General features: G+C 59.8%; 1 protein-coding gene across 2 annotated transcripts; it reads right to left on the bottom strand.

Annotated features, from left to right (window-relative positions):
* Positions 1-406: 406 nt before the first annotated feature.
* PPP5C (protein phosphatase 5 catalytic subunit) lies at positions 407-20928 on the bottom strand. Of its 2 annotated transcripts, none has more exons than XR_015146205.1 (13): positions 20798-20928; positions 14646-14887; positions 8801-8948; positions 8011-8132; positions 5960-6025; positions 5560-5658; positions 4601-4706; positions 2935-3262; positions 2744-2831; positions 2276-2316; positions 2001-2179; positions 1091-1172; positions 407-925 (listed from the first exon to the last, which is right to left on the bottom strand). XR_015146205.1 is itself a non-coding variant. In XM_086353251.1 (13 exons), exons 1-13 carry the CDS (start codon positions 20916-20918, stop codon positions 863-865), a joined length of 1500 nt encoding a protein of 499 aa, XP_086209377.1. In that variant the 5' UTR covers positions 20919-20928; the 3' UTR covers positions 407-862. The 2 variants fall into 2 exon arrangements, 1 of the variants encoding a protein (XP_086209377.1); XM_086353251.1 differs by having other exon boundaries at positions 2935-3077.
* Positions 20929-20972: the final 44 nt, after the last annotated feature.

Below are 20972 nucleotides of genomic sequence, written 5' to 3'. Positions count from 1 at the left end.
GAAAGGGGCAGAAAACACCTTCAGTCTCCTTTGGCGGGGGGAGACATCTGCTTCATTGTGTGAGGTGAGAACTGAGGCTGGCCTTCCCTGAGATGGGTTGGGTGAGGGCAAGGCTGACCTGAGCAGCCTCAGTGAACACTCGCTGGTCAGGGGTGAGGGCTTGGGGCTCCTGCCCGCACGTGAACTGTGGATGGGGTTCTCTGTCCCAGGCGGCAGAACTCGCCCCCAGGAGCCTGCCAGGACAGCAGACACAGGGGCTCCTTGGCCAAGTAGCCCCAGGACAGGCCTGTCCAGCTCCAGGGAGATGAGAGGCGAGGGGGTAGGCCTTCATGGCATCCCTCAGGTCCCCTATGAAGTGGTCACCCCAATGCTAGCAGCTCCCAAGGCCCCACTGTTTGAGACGAGCTGACTTACAATAATGACTTTATTTTAACATATTTAATTACAGACATAAAATAGCTGGGGAAGGGGGTGCGCCCCAGCCGAGCCCCACCCTGGGGCTGCCAGGAGGGGGGTGCAGGTGAGGCCTCCCTGACGACCCTCCTTCCAGGGGTCTTCCTATGGCGGGGCCCTATTGCTTTAGCAGGGGAGGGGCCATGCAAGTAAGGGGGGCGGGGAAGCCTCTGGGCCCCACCCCCCCACGGCTGTGCTGGCCTTCCTCCAGAATGCCCGGTCGGCGCCCCACCCTCAGCCTCTCCACCTCCGTCTTCTTTGTCGGGGGAGCAGACCATGTGGCCAGCCCCCCACCCCCTCTGCAAACCTAAAGGGGAATAAATACAAACTTTACAAAGTAAAAGGGGGTCCAACGTTGCCCTGGGCCGGGCCTGGGGTCGATGGGGAGCAGGGCCCTGCCACGCGGGCCTCACATCATCCCTAACTGCAGCAGCGTGCTGGCGTAGGCCATGGGCTTGACGTCGGGGTGAGGCTGCGAAACCAGAGGCACAGGGTCAGATACAGAAACGGGCAGGCAGCGGGGCTGGGGCGGGAGGCGGGTCCTCGGAGCCCCAGAGGCAGAAACCAGCCCCCGCCGCCCTGCCTCCCGCCCCTAGAACGGCTCTCCGCTCTGGCCCAGGCTTGGGGGTGGACTCACCACTGCTGTGAACTGGTGGAACTGGGGCCGCAGGTCAGCGCCCCGGAGGTGGATATAGGCGGCTTTGTTCCCCATCTGGTCGCTGCGGGGACAAGAGCAGAGGGGCCGTGTGGTCAGTCAGAGGCTGGGAGGGGCTGGGGGATGAACGCGCAGGGAGAAGGGTCCCGGACAGAAAGACAGGGACACAGATGTCAGGAGAGAGGAATCGAGGTGGAGCGGGGCCCTGGGAGCCCAGAAAGAGGAGTAGGGATGAAGGAGAGAGAGCCTGGAGGGGGCTGGGTGCCGGGAGGAGCAGGCCCGGGGAGCAGTGCCAGCAGGGACAGAGGGTGGAGGCAGGGCTCAGGTCAAAACGGTCCCAGATCCAACCACGCCCTGGCTCTAACCACCAGGCAACACGGGGCACAGAGGAGCGTGGTGACCGGCCAGCTGGGATGGACTCAGTCTCTGGTCTTGTCCAGAGCATGGGAGACTCTGGCTTCTTCAACCAAACACTAGCAAAGCGGAGGGCAAGACGGACGGGGAACTCGAACTTGCGGACCACGGGTCCTGCTTGGAAGCAATCAACTGGAAAGAGACACTGAGGAGGGCTATGTGGGGAAAGGGAACCCTGGCGAGGTTCAGACGACCTGAAGGACTGACAGTGGTCATCACTGTTATGTACAGAAGAGCTCCTTCCTTCAGAAACGCCCTGAGGAAGACAGGACGCCTGGGGTTAGCTTCCCAAGAGCCCACGGTGGGGGCGGGGGTGGGGTGAGAGTCGGTAATTGTTGAACCTGGGTGACGGGTATGTGGGCGTTCATTACAGTATCTGATGTATCTCTGGAATTTCCTACCATGAAACGTTAAAAAGAAAAGAAAAGAAAACCAGTGGGCTGCGAAGAGCGCCCGGCAGGCGGGGGTGGGGACGCACCAGTAGTTGGGGGCAGAGAAGACGGTGACGCAGCGGCCGCCGTGCGCCACCTCGTAGCCCTCGGCCTTGACCTCGTGGCTGCGGATGATGTAATCCAGCTTGTTCTCCTCCAGGAAGGCCTTGGTGACATCGGGCCCGAACTGGCAGCTCACGCCCCGCTTGCTGACCGAGCGCCCGTTCTGGGGAGACACGCAGCTCAGGGCGTCTACTCCCCGCTGCCCCGCCCGCCCTGCCCACAGCCCGCACCTGCCAACCACAGCCCCGGGCAGACTGACCTGCGGCTGCGGGTCGGACCAGAGCAGGTCGCACATGGGACCTGGAGGAGAGAGAGATGAGCGTCAGGGGCTGGGCGAGGATGCCACCCTCCACGGAGGTCACAGGGCACCTGAGGCAGGGTTCTGGGCCACCACGGGCCTCCCCACCAACCTCCCCACGAGACCCCATTCAATCTGTATGACCCCCAAAGCTGGAAGGAGTATTTTTTTTTTTAAGTTTATTTTTTTTTTCCGGCTGCACCTCGCAGCACACTGGATTGTAATTCCCCGACCAGGGATGGAACCCGGCCCTCTGCAGTGGAAGCATGGAGTCCGAACCACTGGACTGCCCGGGAGGTCCCTGGAGGGAGTTAAATAAATGACGGCTGCAGACACTCCTGCTCCCCGGCCAGCACCACCCCACGAGGGAGGTGCACGGACCCAACATGCAGGACAGGAAGGTGAGGCTGTCCCTGGCCACCTGGTCACCTGAATCTGGGGGCTGCCGACTCCGCTCGATCTTCCTGATGTCGTCCAGGGTGACGCCATCTTCACTGAACAAGCCCCCGTGCATGATCTGGGGTTCAGGGGGGACAGCAGTGTGAGGGGAGGGGCCGGCCACACCCCCACGCTCTGCCTCGCAGCCTCGTGTGGCGGCCGGGTCGGGGAGCCTGCCTCACCAGCACTTTGCCATTGATGCACTGGGCCAGCGGGAGCCACTCGAACACCTCGCTGAAGAGCTCGTACATCTGGGCTGTGTACTTGGCCTTCACCTCCCCCTCGAAGCCATAGATCTGGTTCATGTTGTCCGTCTCATGGTTGCCTGGCCGACAGCAGCATGAAGAGAAACCTCAGCATCCCGCTGCTGGGCGGGGCGCCCTCCAGCTCAGACCCCAGCCGAGGCCAAGGAGGACCGCCCGGCAGCCCCAGCCAGTGGCATCCACGCAGCAGCTCGCGGGTCCTTCCCAGCAACCCCGCGAGGTGGAGACGCTGTTCTCAGTCCTCTGTCTAGAGGGGCGGACGGGCCGAGAAGATCCACAGGTGTGTGGTCACAAGGCCTAGGCTGGCCCTGATCACCATGGGTCCAGCCCTGGTCCCAACCCTAAGTGACCAGAGGCACATCCCTTGTCCCCTTGAGACTCGGATTCCTTCTTAAAGGACCAGCCACACTTATCATGCTAGAAACATCAAGCAAAGGGGGGGTTTTTGGAGCGGAAGAAAGGCGCCCCTGCAGTGCCTGCTGTGGGCCAGCCCTGTGCCTGGGCGTCTACCTTCCCACCAGAAGCCGTCCTCCTCCCTCTGGGGCCAGGGGAGGCCAGGGAGCAGCCAGGCCCCCCACAATTGCTGAGTCCGGACTGTTTGAGTCCAGCTCTGCGCCGCCTCCTCCAAGGAGGCCTGCAGTAGGCGCTCATGGGATCTATGCCACGTGCCAGGAGCACTGCGAGAACTCCTTGAACCTGGACGTGAACCCAGGGGCATCAGCACGGCTGTCCCCTGACCGGGGATTGAACCTGGGCCCTCTGCATTGCGAGTGTGGAGTCTCCGCCACCGGACCGCCTCGTGCGTCTCAGAGCCCCCAGTCCAGCCCCTGCCCCTACTCCATCCCGCTTCTCCTCCGCTCCTTGCCGCATCTCCTCTGCACTGTCCCCCCTCTCAGCAGGCAGGGTCTCCCCTCGGTCCTCACTCCCTGGTGAGCTGACCCAGCCCAACGCCACACATACGCTGAGGAACCCCACTTTATAGCCCCCGGAGGCCTCTTAGACATCTCCTCTCCGCCTCACAGCCACATCCAGATCCAAGCTCCCCACTTTCCAGCCTATACTCTGCTCTTCCCGTCACCCCAAGTTTCTCAGTGGCAGCAGCTCTCCAGATGCTCCAGCCAAAACTCGGGAGTGTCCCCCTCCAACCCCTTCTTTCTCTCACATCTGCATCCAGCCCACCAGCAGACACTCAGGCTCTACTCAAAAAGCGAGTCCGCATCCAACCACTGTTCCCACCTGGGTCCAGCTACCACCAGTCTCCCTGCTCCCTCTCTCAGCCCTTGGTCTGTTCCCCACACGGAGGCCCACAAGGTTCTATTAATACCAGAGATGGCCCCTGACCCTCCTCTGCTCAGAGGCCCCCCATGACCAAAGTCCTCACCGGGGCCCACAGAACTCCACTAACGCCATGCTGGTGCCCAGTGCCCAACCTGCCCAACCTGCCAGGGCGGCCCCATGCATGGTCTCAGTGAAGACACAAAACAAACACGCCTGCAATCGCTATCCCGCACAAGCCCTGCCCAGGGCCCCGCGCTGACCCCAGACCCCCACTGACCCCAGACCCCATGCTGACCCCCCAGCTCACCTCGAAGTAAGTGAAAGTGATCTGGGTACAAGAGCTTAAAGCCAAAAAGGGTGAGGATCACTTCTACGGAGAAGGAGCCACGGTCCACAAAGTCGCCATTAAATATCTGCCCTGCTAAGGAAAACAAGGGGGAGTGCTCCCTCCCTAGCCCCTCCAACCCTGCTCCTGTTGGCACTACCCTGGGGCCAAGAACGCCAGCAGGGCTCGGGGCACCTGGGCTCTCCTCACTTTTTGGGTCTGACCCAGTAGTTTGGCCCCTCTGAGCCTCAGGAGGTACCAAGGTCCCCAATCTCGCCTGCTTCTTAGGGAAACTGACGGCAGAGGGAAAGACCCTAGGCGGTTAGCCGGCTTCAGCTCTCCCTGCAATACAGGCCCAAAGCCACAGGGCAATCGGGACATGGGCCTGGTAGCCCCGTCCAGTGGCCATTCATGGAACAATTATCCTAACATGAGCAAATACTTATACAATGAGGACCGGGGCCCCCGAGCCTGTGTTCATCCCAGGTATGAACACGCTACCCGTCTCAGTAGCCTGATGAGGCAGATCCATTTTACAAACGACAAACCTGAGGAACTGAGAGGTGAAGAGACCTGCCCAAGTTGCACAGCCGGAAAACAGCACGGCCAAGAGGGAAGCCAGGCGTGGGCAGGGCTGCCCCACCCTCACGTACTCACTCTTCAGCAGGACACACATCCAGCCCTGTTTCAAGACGAGGAGAAGCCAGGGCTTGGACGCACTGGCTTCATGCCCAGGTCACAGCAGGCGCGCACCAGCCCGGGCCTGTCTGGCCCTGGAGCCTGGAGAGCAAGGCCGGCGGCTGCTCCAGCCCGGCTTGGGGCCAGGGTGCTCATCAGGCCTCTCCCTTCTCAGGTTCAGGCAGGGAGTCCTCTCCCTCCTGTACTCCACACTTGGGAGGAGAGGCCGGGGAGGAGGAGCTGGCCCTTCTGAGGAAGGATACGTAGGGGTTGGTCTCCGAGGGTAAACCGTTGAGCTCAAATATGTTCAGGAGGTCATAGAACTGGCCGTGGGTGTCCCCGCACACTGTAATCTTCTCTGTCTGGAAGAAAAGAGGCCGCCGGAGAGGGAGGGGCCCAGAGAGAGACGTGTGGAGGGGGCAGAGGGGAGAGGAGGGGTGAGAGGTCACAGTGGAGTGAGAAGAACCATGGAACAGACACAGGCGGGGAGCACGAAATGCAAAGGGGAGGAGAGGGACAGGAGATACACAGGGTGGGAGGAAGGGAGACCAAGCCAGGGGTTGGGGAGGAGGTTGAGGGGGGCGTTTGTGAGTTTCTGAGCTCCGTGGGCCCTCCCCAGCCAGGGAGCTGCCCGCCCGCCCGCATACCGCCCCCAGCACGCACCTCTTTGAGTGTGGTCTCCACGAGCGTGCTCAGCTTGGAGAGGACCTCTTTGACCTGTACTAGAATCTGGAAGGCAGGGCAGGCTGTGAGCGGGGCCCGCTGGAGGGCCAGCCGCCCACCCCGACCCCGGGGAGACCAGACTGGCCAGGAGATGCTGCTGGGTGGAGGGGAGGCCTAGCCGAGCACGTGCCCGCTGGGAACAGAGCCTGTGACCTGAGTGGGCTATGCAGCATTAAAACATCAGGAGTATTTCATGGGAAAACCCAGATTCTCCGTTTCTCTTAAAACGATCAGCATCAGGCAGAACCACGTGGGATGAATCCAGATACAGAACGTTTAAGAGAATAGCTGGCTTGCAAACATGGAAGTGTCAAAGTCACAAAAATCTCCCCAAAAGGCATGAGGCTGCTCTAAATGAACAAAAAAGTAAAACAGCAGACCATATGCAATCGTTGATCCCTCAATGGATTCTGGATTAGAAAAAAAAAAAAAAGAACAGCTGAAAAGGATGTTTGGGGAAAAAAACTGGGGAAAGCTAAACCATCAGCCTGGAAACACACAGTACTAGTCCTTGTGGACTGAAGACAGACTCGGCAGCGGCATGCACACCTGGCCACGTGGGCAGCAGCGGCTGGCCTGCGGGCCGTCTGCGTCAGCCAGTGTTATTCTCTCACCACCGAATTTCCAAGGTGGGAATGACTATAGTCATGCAGTAGAATGTCCTGTTGTTAGGGGACACAGGTTATGGTGCAACTTATCCTCAAATGGTTCAGGAAAAAGGAAAAAAAGAAAATACTGTGTGTGTGTACACGTGCATATACGTAGAAAGATAAAGCGAAGTGTCAACACGTTAATAACTCGTGACTAAGTGAAGGGGCTATGGACGTTAACTGTGCTGGTCTTTTGACTTTTCTGTGGGTTTAACAATTTGCTAAGTGAAAAGTTGGGAAAACAGTGCTAACAAAGAAAAGCAGGAGGTATCCACTTCCGGTCAGAATGTAGAAAGTTACGAAAGACTGTCACTCTTGCCTTAATGATGGAAACAAGCCAAGAAACAAGAAGAAAAAAGAAAAAACAAAGAACACGCTGAAACCTCTCACAGTGAGGACTCAAAGAAACCTAAATGAGTCAAACTACAAGACAGGGAGGCGACCAGCTCTTCCCTGGGACAGCGACGGTGGCTGTGCTCCCCCCGGTGGTGCAGCAGGAGGGCCAGGCTGCGAGGGGAGCGGGCGCGCCAGAGCCTAGGGGGCCCTGCGGCAGAGGCCTCCGCCCAGGCCTGTGCATTCTTTCCCATGGCCACACAGAGGGCGCGAGGCGACGTGGTGGACAGGAGCCACCTGAGGCACAAACGTGGGGGCGAGACTGAGAGCAGAGCGCCCTTCAGACACCCCAGCAGCAGGGCTGAACATCAGAGCACTTTCCTACAGCTCCGTAAGCTGGAGACCTGAGAGCGTACAAGGCATCCCTGGGATTCCGGCAGGGCGAAGATCCCGAGCTCCGCCCCCGGGGGGTCCTGGCTCCCCTCTGGACACTTCTGAAGCCAGCTCCAACTCGAGCTGCCCCTGAACTGCAGGGGGGACGGACACAGCCCGTCACTCTGGCAGCCCAACAGAGCAGGGCCTGCCCGTGTCTGCAGGAGAGTATCTGTCTCCATCGCTACTGTGCTTCTACACAAAGTGTCTGGCCCACGAGAAAAAAGCGCTAAGACGGGAAGAGCAGACAAACGGAAGCGGACCCAGAGATGACCCAGATGGTGGGAGATCTAGACAGAGACTTTAAAATAACTGTGTGGAGAATGTGTTGAAGGATCTCACAGAAAAGGTAAATGACATGCATGAACATATGGGGCCGAGAGACGAAAGCTATTAAAAAGTAACCAATGGAAATGCTGGAGATGAAGAATTCATCTGCAGGGTGCCCGGCACACCGTGGGCTCAGCAAGCGCCAGCCGGTGGGACCGCCCTGCTCCTGCGCCCCCGTGGTGGCGGGGTTCAGGCTGGGCCAGCGCCCTGAGGCTACCCCGGGTCCCGGGCTCTGGGGGGTGCTACCTGGTAGGCGCACTTTCGGTGCAGCTTCTTCTGGTCCTTGTACCACTGCATGAGCTCCTTCATGAAGGTGATTGTCACCCTGCCGTCCTCCAGCTTGGGCCCACTGTACTCATCCTCGATGGCTGGCGTGTGAAGGGGGGAGGAGAGTCAGGGGCCGCGGCCACTGTCAGGATGGGAAGTGGGGCCTGGCCCCCAGGCACGGGGCAGGCTCGGCGCTAGACACACAGGTTGAGAGGGGACGGGCTGAAGACTCCGCTCCCTGGCCGGGGCCTCTCACGGCCGGCCCCTTCTGCTCAGGTGGGCTCACAGGCCCTCTCCCTGACCTCCCGCCTACAGGGCACTCCCTCTCTGGCAGCCTCTCCCCCGGACTTGATCCGCTAGCATTTAACACGTGAACTGACTATCCGTCCTCTCTCCCCACTAGGACACCCGCTCCAGGGGGCAGGGGCTGTGCGGGTCACAGCTGTATCCCCAGTGCCCACAATGGTGGCACCCAGTAGGGACCCAATAATCACCCGTGGAATGAATGATAGATGCCTCTGAGTGCCCAGAGGACCTAGGGACAAGTCAGGCCCATGACGGGTGGTGCAACTGCAGGACGGATACGGCAAGGAAGCTCGCCCACACCCAGGCCCTCCAGCCCCCAGGCTGGACGGCAGGGTCTCCAGGAGCACAGACAGCGTGGGGGCGCAGGGACCAGAGGCGCCCAGCACGCACAGCAACACAGGGCCCAGGCAAGGATGAGGAAGGCTCTGGGACGGGCACAGCGGGGCACCCGGGCCCGACTCACTCATGCTCTCGATGTCGAGTGAGTCCACGACAGAGCGCTTGTGCTCGTCGCCCGCAATGGCCCGCTCAAAGGCCTTCTGCTTCACGATCTTGTTGCACTCCTGGTACTTCATCTTGGCATCCTTGTCATGTGGCTTCACCTTCACCACCTGGTACGCAAGGTGGGCAAGAGAGGACAGAAGGAAGGAAAGAGTCATCAGCCCCCAGGCGAGGCGCGGGGCAGAGGGGTCACTGGGAGGCGGGGGCACCATGACTGCCCTTGGCTAGCCTGGCCCAGGGCTCCACGGACACTGAGCAGAGCACCCAGTCCCGTGGAGAAGGGGTGCAAGCCTGGAGTCGCTCCCCGTCTAGGTCTTGGTTTCTGTGTCCCTAAACTGGGCGCGACAGCTGCCCACACAGGGCTGCCGGGAGGGAAAACATATTAACCCATTCAGATGCTCCTTAATACACCGCAGCTCTGACCATCATCAAAATAAAACTGGCCCTGCTCCAGCTTCCTTGCTGGAACCAGAGGGGCTGAGAGGTCCCCGTGGGCTGGATCCACCCGGAGTCTCAGTTGTCTCATCTATGAGGTGGGGGAGGTGACAGGCTATTGGGGAGGATCAGGAACCAGCACGGGCCTGGCGTGCAGCCCGAGCTCTGCAGGCAGCTGCCGGCACCTGGTGGTCAGGCGCCCGGGGTCAACCTCGGGCCGGAGACCCAGGACCAGTGAGTTCCCTTGGTTCCCTCCTGAGGAAGGTGGAGGTGACAAAGCATGAACCCCGAGGCTGCCAGGAGGACAGAACGAGCAAACACTTGCGAAGGGCGTGTGGCAGCACAGGCCACCCACGGCCCCTTTCACAGGCTGCCGCGTCCATGACACGGGATCGTATGCAGGAAGCACTGGGCGCTTGGCCATGGGACACACTCAGGTCCCAGGAAGAGGAACCTGTCCCCTCCCCTCCCTTCCGTCTCGCTTCCTACAGACTCTGATCCTCCAAGTACAGAGGGAGCGGGGGCTGCATTCAGACCCCAACTCTGCCACTTACGTGCTGGGTGACCTTGGGCAAATGAATTCACGTTTCTGAGCCTCAGTTACCTGTAACTCTTCCTGTAATTAGCAGTGGATCCTGCCTGACCTGCCCTCCGTTGGCCTCCCCAGGAGTGGGCTCCCACAGCCCTGTGCCACAGTGCAGAAAACGTGGGTGCCAGGCAGCGAACGCACCCTGGTGGAAAGCCTGGCTGCATCAGAAGCCGGGGCAAAGGTGTTTGCTGATGAGCCCCGAGGGTCAGTGTGGCTCACCCCCAAGAACGGGCATGCAGACCAGGTGTGGGGGCAGGAAGCCGGGTCAGGGCAGGCTCGGGCCAAGGCACCCTGCCAGGTGCCTCCACCTGCGGTGGGGTGTGGCGCAAGGCTTGGGAGAGAGGTGGCCCCTGACAGTCCCTGGAGTACTTCCCAACAAGCAGAGGTTAGGAGTCCACGGCCAAGGATGAAATCCAAACTGCGGCTCCGCCTGGCCCACGAGGGCCTGCCCAGCCCTCTGCGTTCCCTGCTTGCCCAGCGTGAACCAGCCAGACCAAAGCCACAAGTCCCCAAACATGACAGCCCCCTCTCACCTGCAGGCTGGTACCCCTGGCCCAGAACACCTCACGTCCACCCTCAGTGACTCTTCAGCCCTGCCTCCTCCTCCTCCAGGTCTCAGCCCCCTGCCCCCGCCCTCTATCTCCCAGGCTGGGTCAGGCACCCGCCCTGGGCTCCCACAGGGCCCTGGGCTCCCCCTCATCGCTCCGCCCCAGCCCTGAGCACCGCAGGAGTTGGGTCTACCTCCCCAGTGGAAGGTGGCCGTGGCCACGAGGGCAGGGCTGAGGCTGTGTCCCAGGTGTAAGGAGCGCCCCAAGTGGGCGGATGCCCCACTAAGCATTTCCTCTGAGCCAGCGCCCTCTTTTCAGAGAGCTCGCGGGCCGGGGTGCGGCCAGAAGCAAACACTGATGACCCCGGGAACAAAGGAACGGAGCAGTAACAGCGCACAGCTAAGCTTTCTCTGTGCCTGAGGCTGTAAGCGAAGACCTCGCTCACTTTCTCCTCAGAGCAGCTCTCTGTGATGTCATCACAGCTCCACCTCAGGGACAGACAGGGAAACTGAGGCTGGGAGAGGTGAAGTCACTGACCCAGGAAGCCAGGATTCCATTCTCTCCCTGCTGAAGATCCTGGTCCCACCACACACGCTCGGACAGGACCCCTCCCCACCTACTGCCACAGTCCCCACAGCGCCAGACACGCCTTCCAGGGACACGATGCAGGTCCGGGTCTTACGAGCAGGCTCTGGAGCCAGGCCTCCAGGTCTGCCTCCAGGTCTTGCAGCGGCGGGAGGCCCCGAGGCCTGCTGGCTCAGAACTGAATGCTGGACTTCTCTTTAAGAAGAGGGATCTCACAGCAAGTGGGGTCTGGGCTGTGTCCGGTCAGCATCCTGTGACAGTGATGCCAGGCATGTCATTGGGGGAGAGGGGCGGTGGGGGCTCTGCCTTACTCCTTATACCTGCATGTGAAACCACAACACTCATAGAATAAACAGCTGTTTTTCCAAAGTGGTTTCAGCCGCGAGTATTCCCGGGCTGTAAGTCCAGGGACTCAGACCGATGATATGGTAACATGGGCTCGTGACCCCACATGATGCCATGGGGCCGGCATGTATCTGGGAAACGGGAGCTCTGTAGAGTTCAGGAAGGTGACCCAGAGCACACGCTCCACGCGACAGGACGTCCCCAGCAAGTCTGGGTGGCGCCTGGTAACCACGCTCACTCCTGTTTCCGCAGTAAAACCTCCAGCGGCATCACATGGGACTGCAAACCCTCCAAACCCAGGAAGTCCAGGGGGCAGGTCGGGAGTGGAGACGGAGTCCCCCGGACCCAGCCTGGGCCCTCGTGACTGTCTGAGCTCCAGCTGCAGACAGGACAGAACACAGGTAGAATCTTGTGAGAAGAGGACCCGTAAAGGGGCGGGAATCCTGGAGCCAGGGTCCCCCTGAAAGAATGAACTTGGAGACAAGGGAGAGGCGTTGGTGGGGGGATTCAACACGGACCTGGAGAGGGGCAATCAGCTCCTGCCCTGGAGGCGGAGCAGAGTGGAGACACCCCCAAGCCCCCAGCCCCTAACAAGACCCTGTGTCTGCACACAGCCCTTCCTGGGGGGCCGTGGGCTCTTCCTAGACACCCCCAAGAGAAAGCACACCCAGAAAGTGCCCTGAGTGGGGGCCCTACTCTCACTGAGTCCTCACAAGGCCACCGAGGCAGGAGATCCAAAGCGCTCAGAGCTACACAGCTCACGGCCTGGCGTTCTGACCGTGGAGCCGGTGAATCCAGCCCCTGCATGAGTGGCCTGCAGACTGGAGACCATGACTCAAGGTAAGAATTCACACCTAATACACACCCGTACTCACACAAATGAAAAATATTCGTACACACACACACATATGTGTACTTCCTCCAAAATGAACTGCTGACTTCTCTAGTCTATCTGATGAAGACAGAAGTGCTGGTCTCAAACAGCCCACTGAGCGTTATAAGCATGGACTCTGGGTTCACGCCTCTCGTCTCTGCTGGGCGACCTTGGAGGAGGGACATCGTCTCTCCAGACCTCAGTTTCTGTGCTGTAAAATGGTAAATCCGTTTTCCTTCATGTACAAAGCACGTAAAGCGCTCACAACAGAGCTGGGCCCGCAGTGAGCATGCAGACAAGGAAACTGAGGCTGAGAAAGGAAAGGCCCTTCACCTCAGAGCCAGGCCACGTGATGCTGTCTAACCAAGGTCGTGTCTTGGTTCCGCCTCCAGCAGTGCCAAGACTGAAGAGGGGTCTGGGCCCATGCTCTGCGAATCCCTAGCGTGTCACCACACAATGGCTCTGGAAGTAGAGCCTGCATGGGGACCTGCCCGAGGCTGGCCCCTCTGCCTGCACCCAGAGTCTGATGAAATGTGTCAGAAAGGACAGCCTGCAGGCAGGCGGGTGGTCCAGGCTGGCAAGGACCTCAGGCTCATGCAGGGGATCCCCAGGGCTGCTGGCAGAGCCCCCAAAGGGAAAGTGGCCGTAACCCAGCCCCTACGAATCCCGCAAGGCCGGGATAAAGCTGTGTATGCCCGCGAGATGGCTGGAAGTGACCATCTCAGACTCCAGGAGTATGCACTGCGAGGCCCCAGGCTGGATCAAGCAGTGAGAAAACCTCCATTCCGGGCCTTGGGGAGACAGCCCTGCAACCTAGTAGGGAAGACCCCGTGCAGATCTGCACTTGGGGCTCCTCTCATCTTCTGCCCCTTTCCTTCTCTCCCCAGCCCCTCCCCCGCTTTGGAGACCTGCCCCCACCCACCCCAACTGCCCTCCTGAGTTACTCATTACTGAGCCCTCCAGGCCCCGTGACCTGTTCTCACACCACTTCAGCAGCGCCCGACAGCCACCCAGGAGGTGGCCACGCCTCTCGGCACCACCGCCAAATGTGGACACCCCGGGCCCAGGCAGGGGACCGGCTTCAGAACAGCCGGGGAGTCCAAGCTTGTCAGGACCCCGCTTTGCAGCTCCTTCCACCATCCTCCTGGGGGGTCATCCCAGCCCCCGCCTCCACTCCACCTCCCGGGCTCTAAATCTTCTCCTCCTCCCTGCCTCTGCCCTGCCTGCCCTGCAACAGGTGCCCTGGCCCAGGGCTCGGAGCGAACCTGCACTGAAGGCCGCCCTCCTCTCGGGGCCGGCGGCCAGCAGCCTGCCCCGGCCGTGTGACCTGCCCCTTCCAACCGCAGTCCACAGCTCTTGGCCTCCCGTGTTGTCCTGCCTGACACAACAGAAGCTGCTCAGAGCGTGTGACGGAGGAAATGAAAGGAGGCAGTGAGGCTGTGTGCGCGTGTAAGGGGGGGGCACGACAATCATTCATTCAACAAACGCTAAGCCCCTGCTGGGTGTCAACCACCGTCCCAGGGAGCGTCCCAGAACAAAGAGAACCCCTGCTCTCAAGGAGCGACTCTCTGGATGGGGGAAGACGCCGGCCGGAGGCTGGGCTGCCTGCGTTTAGACCCCAGCTCCACCGCTTAACAGCTGCATGCAGGTGGGCGGGCCTTGAGCCTCCTGGGCCTCAGTCTCCCCATCTGTACAATGGGGGTAACCATAGTTCCCGCCTCACAGGGCTGCCACACAAGTCACTCAGCCGGCTGACGTGAAGGGGAGGGGACGAGCCTGGCATGCAGGCGTGCTCTGTGAGGCCTTCCCCTATAACGACCAGAGCAGTGACAGCAGCGGGAGCGGTGGATGAGCGAGTGACCTGGCCAGTCCCTGCTGTCCTCTGGGTCCCCTCCCTCGTCACCTCATCAAAACACACCCCCGTGTGCTGTCCTTCTACAGCATCTCGCCCTGTTCTCTTTCTCCCAGGCCCACATCCTCACCTGCAATGGTTGTTTGCCCTCCCAATGACAGCTCCATTTTTTTGCCCTCCTCCAAACTATAAGCTCCACCAGAAGGGCTGTGTGCTTCTTGTTCACCAACAGTAATAACAACAATAATCAGGATAGTTAATTACATGTGCCGACTACGTGCTAGGTGCTGTTCTAAATGCCTGAAAAGCAGAGGCTCGTTTACTCTTCACGGCAACCCCAAGAGGCAGGTCTTTGCCCCCTCATTTCACAGATATGGGGAAGAGTACACAGAGAGGCCTCGCCCCTCTCCCAAGGTCAAGCTGGGCTGTGAACCCAGCTGGCATGTGCTGGATGAGCGAGCGGTGAGTAAATGTGTGCACAGCCTCCTCACACCTTGCCCATCAGGTCTGGCCAAGCACGAGGAGGCCCCGGCCCGCCCTGCCTGGCCCCCAGCACCAGCCTGGTTCAGGCCCACTCACCGTCTCGTAGTCACGCAGGGCGGCCCGGAACTTGCCCAGCGCCATGTTGCTGGCAGCCCGGCGGTAGTAGCCCTTGATGTACTTCTTGTCCATCTCAACGGCCCGCGTGGCGTCGGCCAGCGCGTAGCCGTAGCACTCGGTGCGCAGGTAGGCCAGGCTGCGGTTGCCATAGTAGATGGCGTTGCTGGGGTTCAGCTCGATGGCCTGGCTGTAGAACTTGATGGCGTTCTCGTAGTCCTTGGCTGTGAAGATGCAGGGGCGGGGGGCGGGGTATGAGGCAAGGGTGCCACCCCCAGCCAGCAGGGGTCCTAGGCTGGGTGCTGGCCAGTCCCCCCACTTACAGATGGAGAAACTCAGGCCCAGAATGGAGCTCAGAAACGTCTCTCCAGCCCGCTCCCCTTCCTGACTTGTCCCACCCTAGCACAAGCCCAAATCCCTAACTCCCTAAATCACTTCCACATACCTGCCCACCCAACCATCGCCCACCAAGGCCCCAGCTGGGCAACACTTCCTCTGGGACTTCCGGAGGGCATTCTGAATGTGCCCCGGAGAGGGTATGTTAGTGAGTGCCAGCCCTGAGATGGTAATCAGCAACTCTGAGTCTGCCCTGAGCCCCAAAACAATTATACAAGCCCAAAGAGGGGTTCCAGTAAAACAGGAAGTGGGGACAGAAAAGGGACCTACTTAGTCTCAGGAAGGCAACACATCAAAGAGACTCAAAGGAAGCGATAAAGCAGACCAGAGGAAGAGCATTCCCCACAGAAGGAACAGCAGGTGCAAAGGTACTGGGGAGGAGAGCACAGAGTTCTAGCACCAGCAAGAGGGTGGTGTGTCTGGGGCGGGCTGAGCCTGGGGAGGGTAGGAGGTGAGGGCAGGGGGACTGGCAGGACGCATCCCGAAGTCCACAGCCAGAGCAGGGTGCAGCGACAGGACGTGACATCTGGCCAAGGGGAAAAGTCCATTTTATTTGAAATGCGCCATGGCTGTGCCCTGCACGTTACATCCCGACCCGGGGCATCCACATGTCCCCACGGCATAAGCACCGTCTGGTGCTCCCTCTACAGCAAGCCACAGAGGTTTCGTTCAAGGTCAGACGCTCAGTCTGTATCTGCAGAGCTGTCTTGGTCCACGTGGCTGTTCAACAGGCAGGAGACCAAAGCCAGGGGGAACGCCCGACCTGGGGGGACGTGGTGTGCCAGGTGCCTTGTGGGGCTCTTGGTACACGGGTCCCTGCACTGAACCCTCATGGCACCCCGAGGACAGCTGCGTTAGCCCCACTTTCCAGATGAGGCTCTAAGAGGGAAACCACGTCACCCGGCAAGTGGCAGACAGGGATTCCGAGTCAGGCCAAGCGCCGTGGACTCCCACGTTCTTCCTCCGTACCAGGCGGCCTCTGGGGGAGACCGGCATGGGGCAGACACGGGCACAGGGGCAGGCAGCCTGGGCCCCATCCCTGCTCTGCTCCTAGCGAGCTGTGTGTCCCGGGGCAACTTACGTACCCACTCTGGGCTAAAGTTTCAGAGAGTCCTCCCAACCGCAGCCTAAAATGAGAACTCCTGCCCTAACTCCCACTGTTCCTTTCCCCAGAGGCATCTGAGAAAACAGGACTTTCCCGTGTCGTGTTTGCTTACTGCCCAGCCTCCCGGTGTGAACTTAAGTCCTGAAAGGGCAGGGGCACTGTCTGTCTTACTCTGACCCTGGCCCTGTCTGAGGACACAGCCCACCCCGGCCTGCTGTCCAGGGGCTCACGATCCAGCTGGAGGGTGGGATGGACACACCACACACAGATCACAGCCCTCAGACCGTGACACCCGCAGTGTTGTGGCTGGGGTCACCTAGAGGGGATGCTGAGGCTGAGACTCAGAGGAGGAGGAGTCGGGAGAAAAGAACGGAAGAGGACTCCCAGCTCCATGAGTGGTTCCTGAATGAACGAAAGAAGGAAGGTAGGAAAGAAAGAGAAAGACAGACACACCAACAGTAGGTAAGGAAGCCAGGTGCTGGGAGGTGCCAGGACAATATAACAACGATCCCTTCCGCAGCTAACATCTGGCAACCTTTCAAATGGCTCAGATGTCACCTCCTTTGAGAAGCCTTCCTTGACACCCAGGCGGGGTCAGGCACCTTTCTGGGCGGCCCCCGCCCCAAGGCTCTGCTCTCCCAGGCCTGCCCTCTCTGGGCAGTCACCGTTAGGTGATGGGTGTGTCTCCCCAGGACCGTGAGCCCTGGTGGGCAGGCCCAGGACTTCTCAGAAACATGCCGGGGCGGAACGAGCCAGCCGAGTCTGACCGACCCTCCCTGGAATGCCAACACCTAAGAGGGCTCCTTCCAGCCTCCTGGCCAGATTCCAGAGGCCGGCGGCCAGCGTGCCTGCCGCGTACCTTTGGGCATGGGGTGGGGAGCCTGACATCAGGCTCTAAGGATCCTGACCATGAGATCCTGGACAGATAGCCTCCCCTCTCTGAACCTCAGCTTGCTCATCTGAAATGTGGGAAGCACAACCGGTCCCGCCTCATGCGCTGGCTGTGAGGGTTAAAGGAACTCCCAGATGAAATGTGGCTATAGCCGAGAAAGCGATCAGCAGATGCTCATAAAAGAACTGACTGAACAACTCACTGAAGGGAAGAGACTAGAAAAAAGGAAACGGGAGGGGCCTGGGCTTCACACAGCTATCGACACCAGATCCCAGCCCAGCTCTACAAATAAGAGTGCACTTAACCCTCAAGGGAGGCCCCATTTTAGAGACGAGAAAAGTGAGGCACAGAGAAGTTAAGGTCTTCCCAGGGGTCACACCGCAGGTAAGACAAAGAAACAAGATTTGAACCCGGGCAGCCTGAGCCCTTAACCGCGTGAAGTCTTGGACTCAGGGGCCTCCTCGGGGGTTAAACGGAACCCCTGTCTTTATACAGAAGGCGGTGGGGGGCAATGAGGCTCAGAGGGGAAGAGGGGTGAATGACACGAGGGACCAGGCTCTTCCCCACTGGGGCCTCTGGATCTGGCCTGAGTTCCCAGGGGTCAACCAGCTAGGGTCCTGCAAGCCCCTGGGGGCCCTCGTCTCCCCCCTCACCGCCCCGGGGCCAGGACGGCTCCAGGTAGGGCTGTGGGTAAGGACTCTGAATGTGGGAGCCAAGCACGTGGTGAGGAAGGGGGATATCCGGGCCATGCTGTTCGCACACTCTGACCTTGAGCAAGCGGTTTCACTTCTCGGAACCTCAGCTTCCTCTATAAAACAAACAGGGCCGCTCCTGCCTGCCTCCCAGCGCCCAGGGGAGGATTAGACAAAGTGGTGTACCTGGCCCCCGCGGGGGCTCAATTAAGGCGAGCTGTAATTAATCTTTTTATTGTTATTCCCCTGACCCCTGGGACTGAGGCCTGTGCCTACAGCTGCCTGCCAGACAGCAAGGGGCTTGGACCAGGAGGGGCATCCCCCTCCATTCCAGCTCAGTGCCAGCGCCGCTGGCTACCTGCCCAGTCTCAGGTCTCCCAGAGCTCAGAACCCAGGTCCTGGGGGGGCAAGGAGCCCCTCCGGAAGGCCCACTGTTTCCCAGAATTCTCCCCTCATCTCAGCATCTGCCTCCATGCTTGCCACTCTTCTCATGCCCCATTTCAGGATCAGTCTCACCTTCCACACTGCCCCATGCTGGAGACTGGGCCCTGGCAGGGACACCTGATCTGTCAACCCTCAAAGCCAGGCAGTCACCTTGTTCTGTCAGGTCAACCTCCAGAAAGTCTCTCAAATCTCTTCTTTCACATCTATCCCGACTGCCCATCTCTGCCTGGTCTGGCCTTCATCCTCTCCTGTCCAGGGTCCTGCCTCAGTCTCCCCCAAGCTCTTCCAGCCCCCAGTCCTTCCCCTCCAGAGGGGTCTTTCTAAAGCCGCAAACCCAATCCCGTCCTTTTCCCGCCCAGAACCATCCCTGCCTCCTCAGAGTCCCCAAGCGGGATGCTCAGGCTCCCCCTGCAGCCTCACCATCAACTCTGGCCTCTCAGGCTCCAGCCCCGCTCACTTCCTCAGTGCTCGGCTCACCTCTGGGCCTTTGGCATCCTGCTCTTCCCTCCTGGGGTTCCCTCTCTCCAGGTGACCGCTATCACTCTCCCTCTGAAACACTTCTTGAGTCGGCTTCTGTCTCTCCAGCCCGGTGGGCACCACTCACCTGTCCACCATCCTACTCTCTTTCCGGGTCTCCAGCCTTGTCCTTGGGTCCGGTCTCTGCAAGGCCACTGGGGGATCCCCTTCCATTGCTAAGCAGCCCATGTTGCTCCTCTCTTCAAATGTCCCATGGCTTCCTGCCACCCTCGCGATGACATCCACACTCCCTGACCCGCCTCCAGGGTCTACCTCCAGCCTCACCTCTCACCAGTCCCAGCTCCTTCTCACTGCTCCAGTCTGACCTGACCTTCCCACCAGAGACTAGCTCTCCGCTAAGGCTCGAGATCCCTCCCACGCCACACCCCACCTCCAGGGCCCTCTGCTATGAGCCTCCTCTCTCTCATTCAGGATCAACTCTATTGGTCTATAGTCTTAGTCTCTTCTGCTCTTCAAAAAAAAAAAAGCAGCACCCCCCACCCCCAAGTTCTCCACTCCCCCTCAGAACCAAAACTCTCAAGACCCCTGTCAACACTGGCTGTCTCCACTTCCTCATTTCCCATTCACTCTTCAGCGCCCTCCCCTCTGGCTACCAGCCCCATCATCCCCTAGAAACTGCTTGGGTCAAGGCTACCACCAACATGTTACGGAGCCAAATCCAACGATCAATGCTCGGTGCTGGCTTTTGCGGTATCCCACCTCAGGCACATCCCCTCCTTCCAGAAGCACTCCTTTCTCTCAGCTTTCCTGATTTTCCTTCCACCTCAAGGACCACTCCAATGCAGCCTCTTCAGTTCTAACTACTAGAATTCCTTAAGGTTCTACCCTAAGCCCCTTCTTTTCCAAGGCGACTTCCTCCATTCCCATAGGCTGTTGCAGTCCACCCAGAGGCTGATCCTGCCCAAATTCCTCACTAGAGAGTTCCAGGCTGGTCCATCTCTCCACTCAAGAGCCCCTCTGGGAGAGTCGAGTCAAATCCGAACTGGTCTGTGCAGTGACTTATGAAACCCTAAGATATCTGGCCCCTGTCCTAAGCTTATCTTGTATCTATTTCCCTGCTAACTTGTTAAAGTTCCAGCCAAGCCAGCCAGTCTCCTTTCATTTCCGACCTCAGGGCCTTTGCATAGGCAGCACCACCCACCTGGGACACTCCTTCCCAACTGTCCTCTGAAACTTAAATGCCTTTTCCTCAGTAAGGCCTTCCCTCCCCAACCTCTCTAAGGTCGTGGCCTCCAACCCTTATTCTCTATGTCTCTGTTGGGGGTTTTCCGAAGGAATCATCACAGCTTTTAAGTATTTTATTATTTCTCTGTGTGTTTGCTCAATGTCTGATTCTTCTGCTAAATTACAAACTACCTAAGGGCAGGGCCACATCTGTGTCACCTGCTGCTGTGTACCTAACCACAGTCCTCAGCACGCAGCGGATGCTCAATAAACGGACCGAATCAATGAATGAATGGGTGCACCCACACCCTACTTTCCTAAGATCCTAAGTCATACGAGTCTTGGATTGCCTCACCTCTACCCCCAGAACCTTCCCTCTCCTGGAGTAACCTCAAATCTCCTCCTTCCTGGCCCTCCTATCTAATGATCTATTTCCCATGCCTACGATCGCCTGCTCTACCGGGACAGTTCCCCCCCTTCCCCCAACTTGGTGCCTCTCCACTTGGAGTCTCCCCACTTGGTAGCGCCATCACTCCTCCGCCCCATGTCACGACTTGGTAGCGCCCTCTTCAGGTCGCGCCATAAGCTGACACCTCTGGGGTCTCACATTTGGTGGTGCTCCCATTCCGGTCCCCCTCCCGTTTCACACTTGGAAGCGCCCTCCTCGGTCTCCCCACTTAGCACCCGCTCCGCTCGCCACTTCCAGGTATCACCCCTTCTCTCCGGAGCCCCCTCTGTCGCCCCTTGGTAGCGCCATCCTCGCCCTCCCCACGCCCGGTCACTTGGTAGTGCCTGCCCCGCGCCCAGGCTGCCGCTCCGCGTTGCCATGGTTCCGCGCGGGCCCGGCACCCCTTGACTTGGGGCTGCTCTCCACCCTCCCTCACTCCTTCCAGGGCGGGCGCACCTTTGAAGTAGTCGTTGGCCTGCGTCTTGAGCTCCTCTGCCCTCTTCAGAGCGCCATCAGCCGGGGGCTCGTCCCGGGGGGGCTCAGCACACTCAGTCCGCTCGCCCTCCGCCATCGCCATGCCGCAAAGCGACCCCCACCCTGGCAACGGCCTCCAGCGGCACCCGGCCGAATC

This window comes from Bos grunniens, chromosome 18, assembly GCF_055505025.1.
Source record: "Bos grunniens cultivar Pamir isolate PY7600 chromosome 18, Bosgru_T2T1.0, whole genome shotgun sequence".
Classification (NCBI taxonomy): domain Eukaryota; kingdom Metazoa; phylum Chordata; class Mammalia; order Artiodactyla; family Bovidae; genus Bos; species Bos grunniens.
This window is presented reverse-complemented; position numbering and strand designations above follow the sequence as displayed.

Coding starts and splice junctions, on each gene's coding strand:
- PPP5C (XM_086353251.1), bottom strand. CDS start 20,918: ATGGCGATGGCGGAGGGCGAGCGGACTGAGTGTGCTGAGCCCCCCCGG. Junction 2,180..2,275: donor GGTCCGACCCGCAGCCGCAG/GTCAGTCTGCCC, acceptor GTGTCTCCCCAG/AACGGGCGCTCGGTCAGCAA. Junction 1,173..2,000: donor TTCTCTGCCCCCAACTACTG/GTGCGTCCCCAC, acceptor TTGTCCCCGCAG/CGACCAGATGGGGAACAAAG.